At 46.6% G+C, this 18204-nt stretch overlaps 1 protein-coding gene across 7 annotated transcripts in view; it reads left to right on the plus strand.

The window, feature by feature from the left end:
• The window catches only part of Fam13c (family with sequence similarity 13, member C), a 118765-nt gene that overhangs the window by 90682 nt on the left and 9879 nt on the right, over positions 1-18204 (plus strand). For all 7 annotated transcript variants that reach the window (XM_017314101.2, XM_030245285.1, NM_001143777.1 and 4 more), the window contains 4 exons: positions 4031-4241; positions 5713-5851; positions 11991-12072; positions 13675-13877. In XM_017314101.2, the coding sequence (XP_017169590.1) occupies positions 4031-4241; positions 5713-5851; positions 11991-12072; positions 13675-13877 (635 nt within the window). The remainder of the gene's footprint in view (positions 1-4030; positions 4242-5712; positions 5852-11990; positions 12073-13674; positions 13878-18204) is intronic.

An 18204-nucleotide genomic window follows, 5' to 3' on the forward strand; every position in this document is an offset into this window, starting at 1 on the left:
CAGTGATATTCTTTGGAAATAAGCACTAACGGGGAGGTCCAAAATGTTGAGACATAATTGATTGACAGCCCTCGTGGTGTACCCGATAGGTACCTCCTAGGAGGTTCTCAGAATATTTATCTTCCTAATTTTATGATAGTCACTAAAATGATGTTTCTCAAGGGGAGCACCTATCATATCTTCATATGCCCTATCCTAATGTCTCACCAAAGTTTCTCGAACAAACTTTGGCTTCGTTTCAGAGATTTTTTTTAAAGACTGTGCTCAGGGACCCCTGTTTGCTAGTGCAAGTGTGCAGCCCCCAAACTCGTCCCCAGCCCAGCCCTGAGAAGTTTAAGGTGAATTCAGTCGAATGTTGATTAGTTTAATAGCTATGGGTAGCCAGTCAGATTAACATCTTAAATAGAGTTCTCCTGACTAAACTGAAAATTTCAAAACCTAAGTTGCAATCACGTCTAGGTAAATACAAGTAATAGGAAAAATGATGTGTACGGATATGCTAAGAGCGTGTCAGACTGTGGCTTAATTTAATGTCACCCTCGCTTAGCCTTTGAGGAAGCTTTCATTTTTCTCATTCAATCCATGGGAAAAAAATGAGTTTTAAAGAAGTTTCATTTTTGAGGCCAGTGGGTTAAAGTGCTTGCTGCCAAGCCTGATCCTGTAAGTTTGATCCCCCAGTATCATATTATGGGATGAGAAAACCAGCTTGGAAAAGTTATCTTCTGGGCCTCACATGTTATATGTATGTGAGTGTGTGTGTGTGTGTGTGTGTGTGTGTGTGTGTGTGTGTATGTTTGTGTGTGTGTGTACACATGCCGGTACACATTGGTATGTGCATCATTCACGCACGTACGTGCACACCCTCACACACACACACACACACACACACACACACTGTTAAAAGCTTCACTTGGTCCATATCCCTTAGCCAATGGAAGACCTGGTATTCACGCTTACAGTTTCTGCTCTGTTGCACTTAATGTGACCACTCCAAAAGGCCGTGGGACCTGGAAGAATGGAGCCAATCAACGAGGCAGACTAAAAGTCTCTTGCAACAGCCAACTTTCTTCAGAGCCTCAGACAATTCACACTCTGAGGGTCAAGAGAGGTCACATGAGTGAGGGTCTCATGGGTTTAAGTTGTATACAGTCCTAAGGACTAGCCACAAGTGGCAAAAACACGTCTTTCCATAGAGGCGTATAAAGGACAGTTTAAACATTTAATCCAATAACAGCAGCCAACAACCATGAGCCATTTGGTGTGAACTCACTCCTACCCACTACACCTAGGAGGAGCATGGAAATATATCCCAAGAACAATTCTGTGATTTGAAGACACTGAAGTCACTAGACTCCTGACTTGGCCTTATATTACTGTAGGCTTTCTTTCTCTAAGATGTAAGATACCATGTTACAGAGATTTTTGGAAAGTATAAAGAAGAATTTCTTTTGTCATGGCGTGAGTGCTCAACCGCTGTTTGTAAGTGGGGTCCCGCGTTGCTTACCTGTAGAGCAGACCTCCTCTTGTGTCTTTTCACAGCCCTGCGGGTTTGATACAAGGAAACAGAAGGAAGCCAGCAAACTGGCTGAGTTCGCCCCCCCCCCCCCAAGCATGCATCGGCCCCCCTCTACCCCCAGCATGCATTTTCCAGGCTCTCAGCCCTCAGCCCTTCCTCTAGGCCACGACATACCATGCCGCGGGCCCTGGCAAGCTGCCCCTTCTTCAGAAGAAACAGAGATCACGTCCTCGGGATCGTTGAGAAGCCACCACGTTCTGGGTGGCCACACGCTTCTTCTCCCTGTGCAGTTGGTTGGCAGAGGCTGCAAACTGTCTTCCCAGATGGCAGCACTGGCTTTGAGTCCTGCCTTGGCCTCTTTTGAGCAGAGGGCCCAGTGAATCTGTCTACACAAGTGTATACACAAATACACTTGCCAACTGATTTAATTAAGCCTGTTCTCAATTCAGATGGTATGTTTGGACAAGAACTAAGGCTCTATGAAGTTACCAGTAGTATTCATCCTCTAGAGGAACAGAACTTACAGAGTAGCACATATATAATTAATATAATACAAAACATATTTAATATATAATGCTATAGATGATTCCCTCTATATTTCTATATACATATATATGCATACACATATACACATATATACATACATGTATACTATATTATGTATAAACATATGTATATCATACATGTATGCTTATGTGTACATATTATACACATATGTACACACATATACTTTTATGTATATGTATAGATGCACAGTATATAATATACACTATTACACATAATGTATATTATACAATGTACATATATTATATAATATCCATATATATTGTGTATTTGTATATTATATAATATGTACACGTATATAAACCATGTATATAAACACACATATATTCTTTACATAAACATATATTCTTTATATATACATATGTATATATGTGTATGTATATATATATACATACATATATATACACACACACACACACACACACACACACACAGAGGATTTATTAAGACAGCTTACAGGCTATAGTCCAACAATGGCTGTCTACAAATTGAAGGTCTATGAGTCCAATAGTTCTTTCAGTCTACAGGGCTGTTGTCTCAGCTGGTCTTCACTGGGCTCCAGAATCCTGAGGAAACAGGCTATAATGCCTGTGAAGGAATGAACTTGCCAGCAAGATTGAGAGCCAGCAGGCAAAGAGAGCAAGCTTCCTTCTCCCATGTCCTTTATTTAGGCTGCCAGCAGGAGGCATGGCCCAGATTAGAAGCGTTTCTTCCCACCTCAAAGGATCGCGATTAAAGTTATGTGTTTGCACCTCAAATGATTTAATTAAGAAAATGAAATCTGGGCTGGGTGGTGCAAGCCTTTAGTCCCAGCACTTGAGAGTCAAAGGAGCTGTGAGCTGGAGACTAGCCTCGAGTATCTCAGGGATCCTCTGCTAGCGTGCCTACCTCTCATCTCCCCCTTGTACAGGCGAAGCTGACCTCTGGACTGGCCCTGGTGGGAACTAAACAGGGACAGGGGAGGAGGTCACATCAAAAATCGGAGCCCAGAGCTGGCCTGCAGGGCGGAGGCACTGCAGTAGGCTTTGCTTTCATTTTAGTGTTGTTCAAAAGAGAATGTTATGTAATATTTTGGAAAACAGAACAGTCATTGCTAACTCTCTGTGTTGGAGTGATTGTGTAGTCTCTTTGGTTTCTCATCTATTTTTCTTTCTATCTATCTATCTATCTATCTATCTATCTATCTATCTATCTATCTATCGTCTACATCTCTCTCCCTCTCTCCTTTCCTCTTTCCTCCTTCTTTTTCTTATTCTCCTCATTTTAGGATGTTACTACATTTACTTGTGTGCAGAAGCGCTTGCTCACATGATGTCGGGACACACGTGTGAGGATGACCTGGAGTCAGAGTTGGTTTTCTTCTCTAGCCACGTGGGTCCCGGCGATTGAACTCAGCACATCCAGCCCTGGCCTTTGCCCACCGATCCATCCATCGTCTCCCTGGCCTGGGAGTATTACTGCTGTGCTTTGAACTCTGTGCTTTCTGCTGGGCAGGCTCTGAGCAGCGTGTGTGCATGCTGACGCAACCTCGTTCCTCTTCTTCCTCTCTTCTCACCCCCTCCCTCTACTCCTTTCCTGGCAAATAATTCTGCTAGTCTCCCTTTTCCTCACAATCTGTATCTTTTAAACCGAACTCTGATGTTCTCTTAGCTCCTTCCAGGGTGCCCTCCGCCTCACACAAATGACGTCAAATGAGATCCTCGTGCCGGCTGGAACAACTCATTCTGGAATTTGTCTCCCAGCACCTTTGTTGGTGGCTTTGTAATATTTTCTATCCAGGTTTTTTTGGAGAACAAACATGACAGTGTTTTGAAAGCTTTTCCTACCTCCAGAAGGAAGACACAACAGAAACATGCCACTACCATGGATGCTATGATCTTTATTTAGGAGCGTGGCAGCCTCGGGCTCTCTGTCACTTCTAAGTCTGGGTCTCTCATCTTGTTTCCCCAGATCCCATGCCAGCTCATAAGGATGCACCGGGTGACGCCGACGGTACCTCAGAAGACCTCCAGTCTGCAGGGACCAGCAGGCTACTCTATCACATCACCGATGGTGACAATCCGTTGCTGTCACCACGGTGCTCCATCTTTAGCCAAAGTCAGAGGTTCAACTTGGACCCTGAGTCCGCTCCATCTCCACCCAGCAGCCAGCAGTTCATGATGTAAGAAAGCCTGCATCCTCATTTCATGTGGTTTCCCAAAGACCTTCATAACATACAGTGAAATTCAGCTCTGAAATAGGGCAGATGTGCCCATGGAGTACTCTGTCAGGCTGTAATAAAGCAAAGCTTCTCTCTCTCTCTTTCTCTCTCTCTCTTTCTCTCTCTCTCTCTTTCTCTCCAGTTCACAATAATACTTCAATACTGAGTTGGGGTCTCAGAGAGAAATGCTCATGAAAATCAAAATACATGTTGGGTATTTTGGAAAGAATGAAGTGTGTGTCTTGGCACACATCTTAAGAATCATTTTTTTTTAAGATATATTTTATTTTTATGACTACACTGTAACTGTTTTCAGACACACCAGAAGAGGGCATCGGATTCCATTACAGAAGGTTGTGAGCCATCATGTGGTTGCTGGGAATTGAACTCAGGACCCCTGGAAGTGCAGTCAGTGCTCTTAACCGCTGAGCCGTCTCTCCAGCCCTGAAGTGCCATTCCTAATCAGCTCAGTCTGCTTGCCCTGCCCAGCAGTGGAGGAAATGTTCATTAGCCAGTTCTAGAGAAGTAGTATCTAAAAATAACCATCGTCCTCCCCAGATTCAACGGGCAGCCAGAGGTAGCAGTCTCTGTGTATGTACCAGATGTGACCTCCCCACGGTTCATTGAGTGGCATCTCGCCATGTGTCAGATGTGACCTCCACATTGGTCATTTAGCAGCATCCCCTTGTATGCCAGAAGCACCCCCCGCCCCCGCTCCCTGCATTGGCTCTTTGTGTTTGTGATCGGGGTCAGTTCTAGGAACTGTGTCGTGCTCCACTTTCGCTTGCACGGATACTTTTGACGTGTAATTAAAAGGCAGACGCCCTTGGCCAAAGTTTGCCCTGTTTCCATGGCCCTAGTTTCTCTCCCACAGCTTAACTGCTGTTCCTGAGTTTATCCAGGGATCAAGGGTGACGTGCTAGAGATGCATGGCGAGTCATTGCAGGTGCATGGAAATCACATGTCATGTTGAGACTGTGGAGATATTTTGTGGGGAGAGGGTCACTCCTTTTGACATATTTGAAAGGGTTTTCTTATGTCAGAATTGTTAACTACCCATTTAAATCTTGATTTGAAAATGTTATTAGGTGTGGCGTGTGCAACCTGTTGAAGAGTGTACCTCAGCCGTACCTCAGCAGGGCTTCCCTTCTGAGTCCCACGTTGACTTTACTATGCTTTGAAATATGTATCTCTTGTGCTGATATTTGTATACAAAAAATCCTGGGGGAGATTGGCCCATAATGCATGTCACAAGGTCAGAGGTTACAGGGAGGAGTGGGGGGCTCCTGGTACACTAGTCACATAAGTACACTATGCGATAGTGTACCAGGAGCCGCCGCCTGGAATTCTGATATCCTGGGTTCAAAGGTCAGGCAGCCATGTTCCCCGAGGCCCCTTTCTGGAACTATTTGTCCATCTCTAACCATGGCAGGCCACGAAGCTCTTCCCGATGTGGCAGTGGGGACGGCAAGGAGCCGCAGACCATTACACAGCTCACCAAGCACATCCAAAGCCTCAAGAGGAAGATTCGCAAGTTTGAAGAAAAATTTGAACAAGAAAAGAAATACCGCGTAAGTACCCCTAGGGTTTACGGGAAAGCAGAGATTGTGTCTGAGAAGGGTGTGTGCATCTCCATCCCTTGGTTGTGGCTGCCCCTTCCTTGCTGGAGCTCTGAACCCCACTGGTCACCCATCCCCTCCACATCATGAGCTGAGTTTAATTGTGTTTAAAGCCCTGTCTGTCTTGTTCTCACTTGTAAGCAGCTAACCTGTGTTAGGAGACTTCCTACTCGCTATATCTCTTATTTCCCCAGTCTTTCTGAGCATCTTTATTGGCACTAGCTTTTCTTTTCCAATTTTTAAAGAAAAAAAAACCCACCAATTTACTGACTTTATATCCCAATACCAGCCCCCCTTCCAGCACCCCTTCATGTAGATCCTCCCCCCCAATTCCTCCCTTCTTCTTTGAACAGGGGGAACTTCCATCTGGGTATCACTCTTTCATTACTCCCTCCACTAACACCCTTCCATCCCCAGACACATCAAGTCACAGCAGGACTAGGTGCATTCTCTCCCACTGAGGCCATTAGAGGAGCAGGATCCGCAGGCAGGCAGGCAGGCAGGCAGGCAGGCAGGCAGGCAGGCAACAGATTCAGAAGAACATACATGACAGGAGCCTAGAGTAACCGTCCTCTGAAAAGCTCCACCCAGCAGCCAATGGAGAGAGATGCAGAGACCCAACAGTAGATGGAGTCTCACAGAAGAGTTGGGGGAACGATTGAGGTCAGAGACTCCCACGGGAAGACCAACAGAGTCAACTAACTCGGGGCACTAGGTTTTCTAAATCAAAAATGTGGAAAGCTTCGTGTTGAACTTTCTTCACCTGTATGTTGATAGGAACTTTGGGTCTCAACATGCAGAAACTCTTAACGGAAGAACATAATGACGAGACTTCTGGGTTCTGAGTATTGGTTTTATTTATTTATTTATTTATGTTTGTTGTTGTTGTTTGCCATGAAGGAACTTCCTGGTAGGAGAGTGGTGATTTCTCAGGTGGTACCTGCTGAGGCCACTCCCAAAAACCAAACAGAACCATCTCTTCCCAGAAGACCCCAGTCCTTCTGCTGGGCCCGCAGGGCTGCCGGCGCAGTCCTTCTGCTGGGCCCGCAGGGCTGCCGGCGCAGTCCTTCTGCTGGGCCCGCAGGGCTGCCGGCGCAGTCCTTCTGCTGGGCCCGCAGGGCTGCCGGCGCAGTCCTTCTGCTGGGCCCGCAGGGCTGCCGGCGCAGCTCTGTCTTCTCTCGCACTTGAACCCACAGAGTCGTAGATACATGTCTGCTCGACTGAAGAAGCCTGTGTCTCTTTTCTTAGTGACCAAGGAGTAGAGAAAATTCAAGTTCACAGGGAATCACATAAAGATAGTGTGGGTCTCTGGCAGAGAGCCCAGGACAGCTTGTTATTAGAATAAACTGGAGCAGGGAACAATCTCTCAAACATGTTGAAATATTAAAAGGCTCGCTAAGCATTCCATACAGAGGCGACTGGAGTGTTCCTGTGAGCGTTGTGATAAGTTTTGGGGCAGAGTGGTGAGTAGGTAGTGGTCTGCTCCTCCCTTCCTGTCCTTCCTGGCTATGGCTTTGCAGAGAGAGAGCGTGTTTGGGGAATGGTATCTAGTCTTATAGAAAGGGAGCCATCAGATTGGCTTTTAAGGCCATCTGAACAAGGATGCTGCGTAGTTTCCATTCAGTCATGGCTGTACTCTGTCCATGCAGCAGGGAAGCCCCTGCCTATTGGCTCGGTCTTTATCCCGCAGATAAGTAAGCCCTGACCCACTGAAGACTTCTAACCAGCTACGAGCTATCCCTTGAGGCCTGGAGCAGTGAGTTAAAGATGACCAGACCTGGAGTGATGGTGTTGTAGGGTTCTTCGTGTCTATCTTTGGCAGCCCCAGTATTCTGGGAGCAGCTGGTTTCACCTTTGATCTACCGGAGTTTACCAGGCCTGTCACACCCTCATGATGGACACCAAGGAGTGACAAATGGGGTTCTATTTTTGAGCCTGTTAACACCTGTGACCTGGCCTTTCCCGAGTCTGACTGTTGTAGATTTCGACCCAATATAAACCCTCAGCAGCCTTGTGTCTCTGGACAGGCTACTTCCTGTTCTGAGTCATCCAGCAGTAACTGAAGTTTGAGGACACTGTTGGAGGAACCCGTGTGGCACTTACTGCAGTGTTGGCAATGAAGGAAGCAAAAGGTTCTAGTTGCCACCAACTTCTTAATCTGTCTGAGAGATACCGAGCAGGTCACAGGACAGGCTCTGTCTTGGGAGAACAGGAAGGGGGCTCGTGCAGGTTAAAGATGCACTGGGTCCCCACCTGAGCTGTGCACATGGGTTATTGTTTTTCAACTCTTACAGCCACATCTGTTTTACTTAGAGAATTTCTTTTGGCATCCGTCTTAGTCAGGGTTTTACTGCTGTGAACAGACACCATGACCATGGCAAGTCTTATAAAAAACAACATTTAAATGGGGCCGGCTTACAGGTTCAGAGGTTCAGTCCATCATCAAGTGGGAGGATGGCAGCGTCCGGGCAGGCATGGCTCAGGCAAAGCTGGGAATTCTATGTCTTCATCCAAAGGCTGTTAGTAGAAAACTGACTTCCAGGCACCTAGGGTGAGAGTATTAAGCCCACACCCACAATGACACACCTACTCTAACCAGGTCACACCTATTCCAACAAGGCCACACCTCCAAATGGTGCCACTCCCTGGTCCAAGAATATATAAACTATCACAGCATCTTTTACCCGGTCCTGAGAAGCATTAAAGGCAAATGAAGAGGCAGTCACTGCCAACACTCCCTGCCTCATGTATGCACGCACGCACGCACAGAGGAGGGGCATAGATGCTAGAGCAGTAGGCGGGGAGGGTTCATATTCACTGCTCCTTCAGTGTTTACCTCCCCCGCCTCCTTCAGTCAGCACCCCATGTATCTTAGGAAACAGGCCATTCGGTCACTCCTCTTGTCAGGTGCCAAGCTGTGGTTAGAAGCCTGTCAAGCCACCTGCCACGTGTAAGGCCTACTTTCCTTCCCATCCCTCGGACAGTGGCATTACCATCCTCCGCTGGTTGTTTCTGAATCTTAGCTCCTACTGGGCATCTCAGGTTTTGCCATGTCTTCATAAACACAAGTCTTTCTGTCTCAGCCAAATGTAGCCCTGGGTAGAAAGGCAGGTTCTCTCCCTCTCCCTCCCTCTCCCCCCCCCCCCCCCCCCCCGCCTTGAACTCACAGAGATCCACCTGCCTCACCCTCCTGAATGCTGGAATTAAAGGCTTATGCCATTGCTGCCTGGCTCAGATGTTCACTTTCAATAAAACATGTGAAAACTGGAAAACTGGACAAACCAGACAGACTCTCCACCCCTCCCCCCAGTGACTGAAGAAACAGGCCCAGAAAGGTGACATGAATTTTAAGAGTCACACAGCCAAGAATCTAGACAGGGTAAACCAGGTCTTTTCATGGCCGACCAGAAGTCTTTTTAAAGTGTCTTATGAATGATTCTTTTCTTAGCAGAAATATACCACAATAGTGTCTGTAATAGTAGATTTGGCTGCCTCATTTTAATTACCCCTAACAAAGCCTATATTAGTGAGTTTGGGTGTCCAACCGTAGACCTTTCCATTCAGACACGAAGAGGCCTAAAGAGCTATTATGAATGTGTAAAAACTTCTGTGGCTTGAAAGCCATCTCCTACCCAAGCTGATGGTAACCTTAAGAAAGCTCCACTAAGGGCAGAGCCATAAAAAGAAAATTCATTTCTGCAACCGATTGCGGGCTTTCAAGTACTGTGTCATAAAGTTCAGCCTCTGATCCTTCCTTCATTTTGTGGGTGGAAAAAAAAAACCCAAAAAACCAAAACACACACACAAAAAAACCCAAAACCAAAACAAAAAATCCAAAGCTGTTGGTCACTGGCTTGAGATCCTGGTGTGTTCTGTATGTTTCGTATATCCCTTTGGTGGGGTGTTGAGTGGATCCAGAGACGCGTAGCTTTACCTGCACACATACGTCCTTAGTCTGGAGAATCCTGTGAGGGTTCTACAGTCCATATGTAATGCTTGGGCTGTCAGCTAAGCCCAAAGAATTAGGCCACACAACAGGCTTCTAAACAGAAGACTTCCTCCTGGAGGCCATCAGTGGGATTACACTAAACAATATTTATATATTTTCCTCTCATGAGGGAAGCTTTGGGCAGCCTGTGTCTCTGTCCGTGGTTCTGACAATGTAGGGCTCCATCACAGGAGGGACAGTGACTTTTCCTTCAGTCTTCCTTTCTAGCTTGTTTTTAGATGTATATTTCCATGTCACCCTATAACTGGTGGGATCCTTCCAGGTTCTCATGGCGAGCATGCGTTCTTTCATCAGGTGACGTCATGCAAAGCACCACTATGTGCTCTTGTTAAGTACCCTGAATGTGCTGTGTCTGTCACTGAAGACATTTCTCCTGTTGCTCATCTTACATGGGCAAAGTGGGTCTTCACGGGCTGGCTGTGGACAGTGCAGGCATTTCAGCCCAGGTACCTCTGTGCAGGAGGCCTCCCAACCCTCCCAGCCAAGTTCCTTGTGTAGTCTCAGGTGGGGATAACTCTCTGGAGCATGCTTTTAAGTTAGCTTCAGATGGAGGATTCTCATTGTGATCTATGGCAGAGTGTAAGGGCTTGTTGCCGAATTTATTTATGTATTCATTCATTCATTCATTCATTCATTCACTTTATATCCCACTCACTGCCCCACTTTCTGGTCACCCCTTCCTACAATTCTCTCCCTACCCTCTACCCTTCTCCTCTGAGAAGTTAGGCTACCCTGGGCATTCCCCGACCCTGGCACATCGAGTCTCAGTGAGGCTAGGTGCATCCTCTCCCACTGAGGCCAGACAAGACAGCCCAGCTAGAACATGTCCCATGGACAGGCAACAGCTTTTGGGATAGCCCCCGCTCCAGTTGTTGGGGACCCACATGAAGACCAGGCTGCACATCTGCTACCTATGTGCAGGGAGGCCTAGGTCCAGCCTGTGTATACTCGTTGGTTCATGGACCAGTCTCTGAGAGCTCCAAAGGCTAGCCTTACAACCAAAAATATTTTGCCATTTTTAATCTACTGATTACTCTTTTCTGGGGACAGTTCCCTTTTGTGCTGAGAAGGAATTCAGAAGTAAATGATCTGACGGACTTACATGACCCTCTCCGTGTGTGTGTGTGTGTGTGTGTGTGTGTGTGTGTGTGTGGTTGTCAGTGAAGATACATTCAGGATTCCTTTGAAGGTTTGGTGGAAATATTCCTGCTACTGCCCTCTGCTTATCCAACCCAGTGAGGCTAAGTCAGTAACAGTAACATTTATGGTTTGAGCTAGCACTTCTGCATTGCTTGGCATGCACCCAGAGCTGTTTTCTGGGCTTCACAGGCATTAATGCACCACAGGAACTCTGTGAAGGAGATACTGTAATCCTCACATGTAATATGTGAGATAGCAGAGCCCAGGGAAGCTAAGCCATCGGCCCAAGGTCAGAAGTGTTACGTTTCACTTTGATGGTAGCTCAGTGGGGTCTTTAGTACTAAGAGAGTGATTAGAATGAGGGCTGTTTGCTCCTAGATCAGCTATTGGACCATTATCAAGTTTCAGAGACCATGGGGCCTGCTTTCTTGAGCTCCAAGGACTCAGCCTCCCAGTTGGTTAGTGTTCCCCAGCAGGACCCAGTCCTGAGCCACGGACAAAGCAGGAAGCATTCGGTTTTTGGTCCTATCATTGCTCTCATCCCTGTTGGCAGGGAGTATGGCCTGCCAATGGGATGGGCTGTGGATGGCTTATAAGGTGATGGAGGATGGACAGCCGGATGCAGGGAATCACTACGATGTCTGGAAATGTGCTGAGTGCCTCAGCATGCTTTGAAATAATGCCCATGGAGGAACAAAGGTGCAGAGCTGGACACCACGCACTAGAACTCTGCCCCAGTGTTCAGCTCGACGTGTCTCTGAATTCTCTGTGTGGCTCGGCTGTTTAACATTTTTGCTTTTCTTTTTTTTCTCTTTTGTCTCCTTTTTCTCTCTCCCTCCCTTTCCCCATCTCCCCATTTCACCTTCTCCTTCTCTCTTTCCTCCTGCCTACCCCCCACCCCCCCTCATTCCCATCCACTTCTACTTTCTCCTCTCCCCATAGCCGTCGCATGGGGACAAGACTTCAAATCCCGAAGTTCTGAAATGGATGAACGATTTGGCCAAGGGGCGCAAACAGCTCAAAGGCAAGTGTCCCTTCCCTCAGAGAGCACCATCGGTAATAGCGTAATGTCCAGGACAATTGCAGCCCATTTCCACCTGAGCCTCCTTGGGCTTTGGTTTCCTTCTTGAACTGAGGCTGCATTTGAGACGACCCCACACATCATTCAGGCCCCATTTAATAAACCCCCTTACGAGAGAGACCTGGGACCTCCAGTCAACCTGCGGAGTTCTAACTTCTCTGGTTACCAGATTATTGGAAACAAAACCACCCTAATCCACTTCTCAGATCCAGAGCACAGGTGAGTGTGCTAATCCACGCCAGGACTGCCATGTGGCTTGGACGTATTGAGCCATGCAGACGACTTGGCTCCCTGCCTCTGGGACCAATTCTCTTCTTCTTTTGTCCCTTTCTGGGATGGCAGTGTACTGTTACTGCTAAGGACAATCACTGTAGGCTCATACCGTTCTTTTCTTCCTTCCTTTGTTCTGTAGGTCCATATTTAAGATACAGGGGAGTTGGTCCAAATTTCTGGAAGTTTCATGACCAAGAATTGGAAGGGACGAGTACTTTGATGCTAGTGGTGTATCATGCTTATAAAATATGCAGTGTTTAAACTTCAAGCCGGAGCTTGGCATGGTGGCTTATCATCTCAGGATTTGGAAAGCTGAGGCAAGAGAATTGATAGGCTGGACTATATAGTAGATTTCAGGCAAGCATACACTACAGCTAGATGCCAAGTGAAACAGCAACATAAAAACAAAAGCAAAAAATCCTCATAAAGCCAGCACAAAGCTAAATGAATAAAGTGAGCTATACTGTATAATTGAAAAAAAAATCAGAATAAATGGTCTTATTCAACTTCTTGCTATGGCATACTCTGAAATGCAATTCCCTGTTAAGTCCTAGGCAGGTTTTTTTGTTTTTGTTTTTTTTGTTTGTTTGTTTGTTTGTTTTTTAATGTCTTCTGTTGAGAAAAGCCACATTGTTAGAATGGTGGGCTCTGGATTTTGAAAATTAACATTTTCAAAATTGTGGTGAAGAAGGGTTGAAGAGTGCTTGCTTCTCTTTTAGAAGACCCAAGTTTAGTCCTCAGCACCCTCACTGCTAGGGGACTCACAGCTAGCTATCACAGAGTTAAACCTTTGAGGGGAAAGAGCATTCGATAAAAATGTGAGGTGTGTCAAGCGTGTGAGCTGGAATTCCCAAAGCCCTTCTCATCTCTTCTAGTTCCTCAGGTTTGCGTATGTGATGCCAAGCCTCTGAATCTCAAGAGGTTTTACTATACACATGCCTTTTACCATGCACACCAACAAACTGCTGCACAGAGAGTTTCAAGTGCTAGAGTGGGCAACAGTGGAAACCTGGGGGCAGGGGAGAGGAGGTCTCCCCCCAGAAGTCTGCTGCAATCCAAATCCGAATTCTTGTCTCATGGGGTTCTTTCCACGAGAGCCCAGTCTCTAGGGCTCTGTCTGCGAGGCTGGCTGGGTGCTTATGATATCGGGCATGGTTAAGGCTGACTTTCCTAGCTTTGCTCATACCTAGGGAATTCAGGAGAAGCAGCTCTGTTTTCATCTGGGCCAGTGAGTCCTTTCCTGCTCATGGTAACTCAAGGCATTTCTCTTAGAACTAAAGCTGAAGCTGTCGGAAGAGCAAGGGAGTACGCCCAAGGGCCCTCGGAGAAACCTGTCCTGTGAACAGCCTCCAGTCCCCAGAGAAAATGGCAAGTCGGAAGCCGTGGGCCCCGAACCAGGCTCCTCTGGCGAGGAGACTTCAGATGCTGTGGTGCCGGAGAAGAGAGAACAGACCCCTCCCCAGGACGATGGGAAGGTACCTCAGCAGCCTCAGCATGGCGGGGCAAGGACATGCTTTTGGTCACCTGTCAGAGCACTTCACCACCAGAGTCACATCTTTAGGAGATTGTTGAGTTCCTGGTGGGTTAATGACTGTGACGTAGGAGCACTGCTGTGGGATTCTAGGAGGTTCCACTTCCGGAGGAGGGGTGTGTTGGAGGACGATGGTAAGGATAGGATATGGTCTCTGCTCCACCACATTAGTAAATAATTCCCAAGTCTAGGCAATATGCATATAAGCTCCAACATTGTCCTTTCCTCCATGGTGAAGTGTTATAAAGAGGGGAGAGGCATACAGCAAGAGTTTCATGCCCTAAGAATAGAGCTGTGATTTCTCGGGAGTGATAGGCTGGGATCAAAGATTTCAGCTACAGATATAAGTTTTGAAATCTGAGGCAGCTGGATAGTGTTGTCAGTGAGGTATTAGGATATGTAAGCCTGGAGCTTAGCGGGAAAAAAAGATTATATTTTATAAAGAAAAGCAGCACTGACCTGGGTAATCCCTTTCCATGAGGCTTTCCATCTGGCTTAGGCCTGGGGAGCTTTCTTAAGGTCCCTCCCGTATCAAAGCTGAGGCTGATGTAGTTGACCTTTGACTTGCTGTGTAAGGGCAGGAGTCACCTTGTCGCCTCTTGGATCCCTTCCACCATCTTCCACCCCAGCCACCCCATTGTGCAGCTTGCACAGAAAGACTGTTTCCTGTTCAGAGCATCACGGTGTCTATACACGATAGGTATTGTATATGTGTTTGCTCGAGGGAACTGACAAATGAATGACATTCGACCCTGGAATGAAGTCCTGTGGAGAAGTGTGCTCACCTTTCCTATTCTGCCATGCATGATCTGGTCTTACTGAGGCCACATGCCAGATCTCAGAAGGCTTGGATGTCCTGCTTCAGTTTTTTTTTTCCCCCTGGGCCTTGTGTACTGCAGGTACACACGGCACCCCAGTCACTGCCATCTTGTTTTCACCCTTTATGTTTGAGAAAGAACCAATGTGTCCTGAGTAGTAAGGGAAGACCAGTGATGCTTTGCTCACAGGCTGGTCTGTTCTTTTTCACACATGGCTAACCTATCCCCCAATCCCAACATTCTAGACTCTAAGGATGACCAACGGGTAATGTCTATGGTCATGTGTACACATAAGCACATCTTGGATTTCCTATTGATTAGTATTTCCTAGGGACTTTCTTGTATTTTAGAGTTAACTTGTCCATATCTGTATAAACATCTTTGTTAGTATCGATGGCCTGATGATTGGTCGATCAGTATCCTCTGACTAGGCTCCAACTCCCAGGAGTCTCCTCAGCTCTTAATCAGTCAGTGGGTTAATCCATTGATGACGTCACTAGCCTCTGTCACCTCTCAATAGAGCTACCAAGCTGGGAAATAAGGACCCAACACATGAGATTTTTGGAGGGGCACTTCATATCCAAACCATAATGGTTGATGATTGATGGACAGTTACATATTTCCAAAAGGATTCAAATGCTTGTCGTATGAGTTCAGGTAAATCAAGACAGAGATGTCATGTCAGGACTGCTGTCCTGGACTGCCTTTCTGCAGAGAGCTGGGATGTAGGAAGTGGTTTAAATAGACAAGGATTTCGTTCGGTAAGCACATGTCAGAAGACAATAGGAACAATCTTTCTTGAATAGGGTAATTGGAGGAACAAGACAGTTGACAATTAATCAAGAAAGTGGGCCAGCCAAGAGAGCAGCAAAGAACATTCTCGATAGAACTCCCCAGAACTAAGGCCATGAAGAAGGAAGAGCTTTTTGTATACACAAGAATATGAGGGAGCCGGGCAGTGGTGGCGCATGCCTTTAATCCCAGCCCTTGGGAGGCAGAGGCAGGCAGATTTCTGAGTTCGAGGCCTGCCTGGTCTACAGAGTGAGTTCCAGGACAGCCAGGGCTACACAGAGAAACCCTGTCTCGAAAAACAAAAACAAAAACAACAAAAAAACAACAACAAAAAGAATCTCAGAGATGGGGACTGAGATGTGGGGAACTGTGGCCAGTGGGATGATGCTGGCCCTCTCGGGCTGTGAAGTGGAGATAACAGGTGGCCAAGTGGGAACAGAAAACCAGTGGGGGATGATAACCAGTTAAAAGATCTGATTACGGTGAGAATAAATCACCCAGCAAACGAGAAGGTGAGACGGGTGGCTTGGTCAGTATAGTGGCACCAGCAGAGAGACAGCATACTCAAAGCACATTTTAGTTGGAACAAAGGAACATGGTGAAGATTTACACCAGTGGCTCTCAACCCTCTTAGTGCTGAGATCTCTTAAATACAGTTCCTCATGTTGGGACCACCCCAACTATAAAAGTATTCCCGTTGCTATGTCCAAGCTGTAACCTTGCTACTGTTATGAATCATAACGTAAATATATGATAGGCAAGATATCTGACATATAAACTCCCACAGGGTGAGAACCAGTGCCTTAGCGGGAAGCCTAGCAAGGTGGGATCCATGGAGACCAGTCCGCTCACTGACATGCCAGAACCTTGGGAGCTGGCAGACTTTGGAGGAGAGATGAAAACGTTGAAAAGTGATACATGCTGGGGCGCATCAAATTTAAGAGGTTCGAGGAACTGGGTAACCAACCCTCCTAGTTTTGCACAGTGTTTTCATTGCTTGAGCACCGGAAACCCCTGGTGGTCCTGGGCAAGCAGGGAAGGTTGGTTGGCCTTCTGTGACAACTGAGTGAAATGCGTCTCCAGACAAGAAGCTGAACGCTTAGAAATCACCCTTGTACAAATGGCGGAAATTCTTATTATTTCCAACAGAATAGCTATTGAGTGGCTTCCTGTGTGTCAGAATAGTTCTTCGAATAGCCCTGGGCGCTTGATAGTAGAGCTGGGCCTTTTAGGGAGGGGCTGTCTGCCCTGGGATGTGCAGGCTTTGATCGCACATTTCAGTACTGCTCCAGAGAAGTGTAACCCGGAACCCTAGGGCGTCACAGGGAGGGGATCCAGAGTGAGTTCCGAGGCCACAGCAGAGCTCAAGGAGTGGTCATTATAATATCTAGCCTGTCCCCTGCCTCTTTCACAAGCTGTGGCATGCTAGTTCATCTTGCTAAGTCCAGTTTCTCAAAGCTAGAGTAGATAGATGACTTTCATCTGGCCTTCTTGCCATATAGTTAAATCAAATTAAAATGGTCACGATGAGTGATTCCCGCCCCCCCTCGCCCCCCACCCCCAGACTTTCCGGGAACTTCTTGCATTGGTGTTTAGTCAGAGCTCATACTGAAGCTAGTAAGCCCTACAGCAGCAGTTCTCAGCCTGAGGGTCGAGACCCCTTTGGGGTTACATATTCAGGGATCCTGCATATCAGATATTTATTTACACTATGGTTTATGGCAGTGGCAAAGTTATAGTTATGAAGTAGCAATAAAATAAATTTATAGTTGGGGTGAGGGGTCACCACAACATGAGGAACTGTATTAAAGGGGTGCAGCATTAGGAAGGTTGAGAACCACTGCCTTACAGCGTGGCCTTGTTAGTTCAGATTTTGTGACTCAGCCTCCCCCCCCCAATCCCCTACCTCACCCCACTCGCCTTTATTTATTATTTATGGATTTTTTTTGAAAGAGAAATAACCATTGGGAAAAATCATTGGAAACAAATCTATTTTCTGTTTCTACTTCTGTATATTGCTGGCTATCTACACTACAAAAAAAAATGTTATATTTTGATTTTTTTTTTTTTTTTTAATGTGTGAAGGGAATTACACTGAGTAAAATGTGACTTACTAATAGCTACCACTGTCCACATAAAATAGCCAGAGAGCTATCTAGGGTGACTGGTGGGTGTCGTTTTCTAGGTCAATATGCACAGATAAACCCCAAAGGTAAGTAATTTTCGTCCACCTGTTGTGGAATCAGGAGTAAACGGTAGGGGGAGGTTAAGGAAGGGAGAGCTCTAACAAAAGATAATTTGCTAATATCTGTCTGCAGTGTGTGGCACTTCTGCTAAGAACTCGTTACTTCCTAAGCGTCTCACCTTCTTCGGCTTGGCATTGCATCCCAAAGAGAAACTGGCGTCCCAAACTGCCACAAAGTAGTCAGCCCAGATATTTTCTGCCTGCCGCTGGGCAGGAGGGTACTTCCGGTTACTGTACTTCCGATGACTTCCCGCACAAAGCTCCGGGAGCTCGAGCAGCTTTATCCCTGTTTGTTTTCCGTGCCCCAGGGTACTCTGGCCAGAGCCTCTTTCTCAGAAAAGCACAGGAACTTTTAAATATAATCATTGCTCCATTCATATCTACAAACGTGCTTCTGCTCAGGGAGATAGATAGGT

This window comes from Mus musculus, chromosome 10 (assembly GCF_000001635.26).
Source record: "Mus musculus strain C57BL/6J chromosome 10, GRCm38.p6 C57BL/6J".
NCBI lineage: Eukaryota > Metazoa > Chordata > Mammalia > Rodentia > Muridae > Mus > Mus musculus.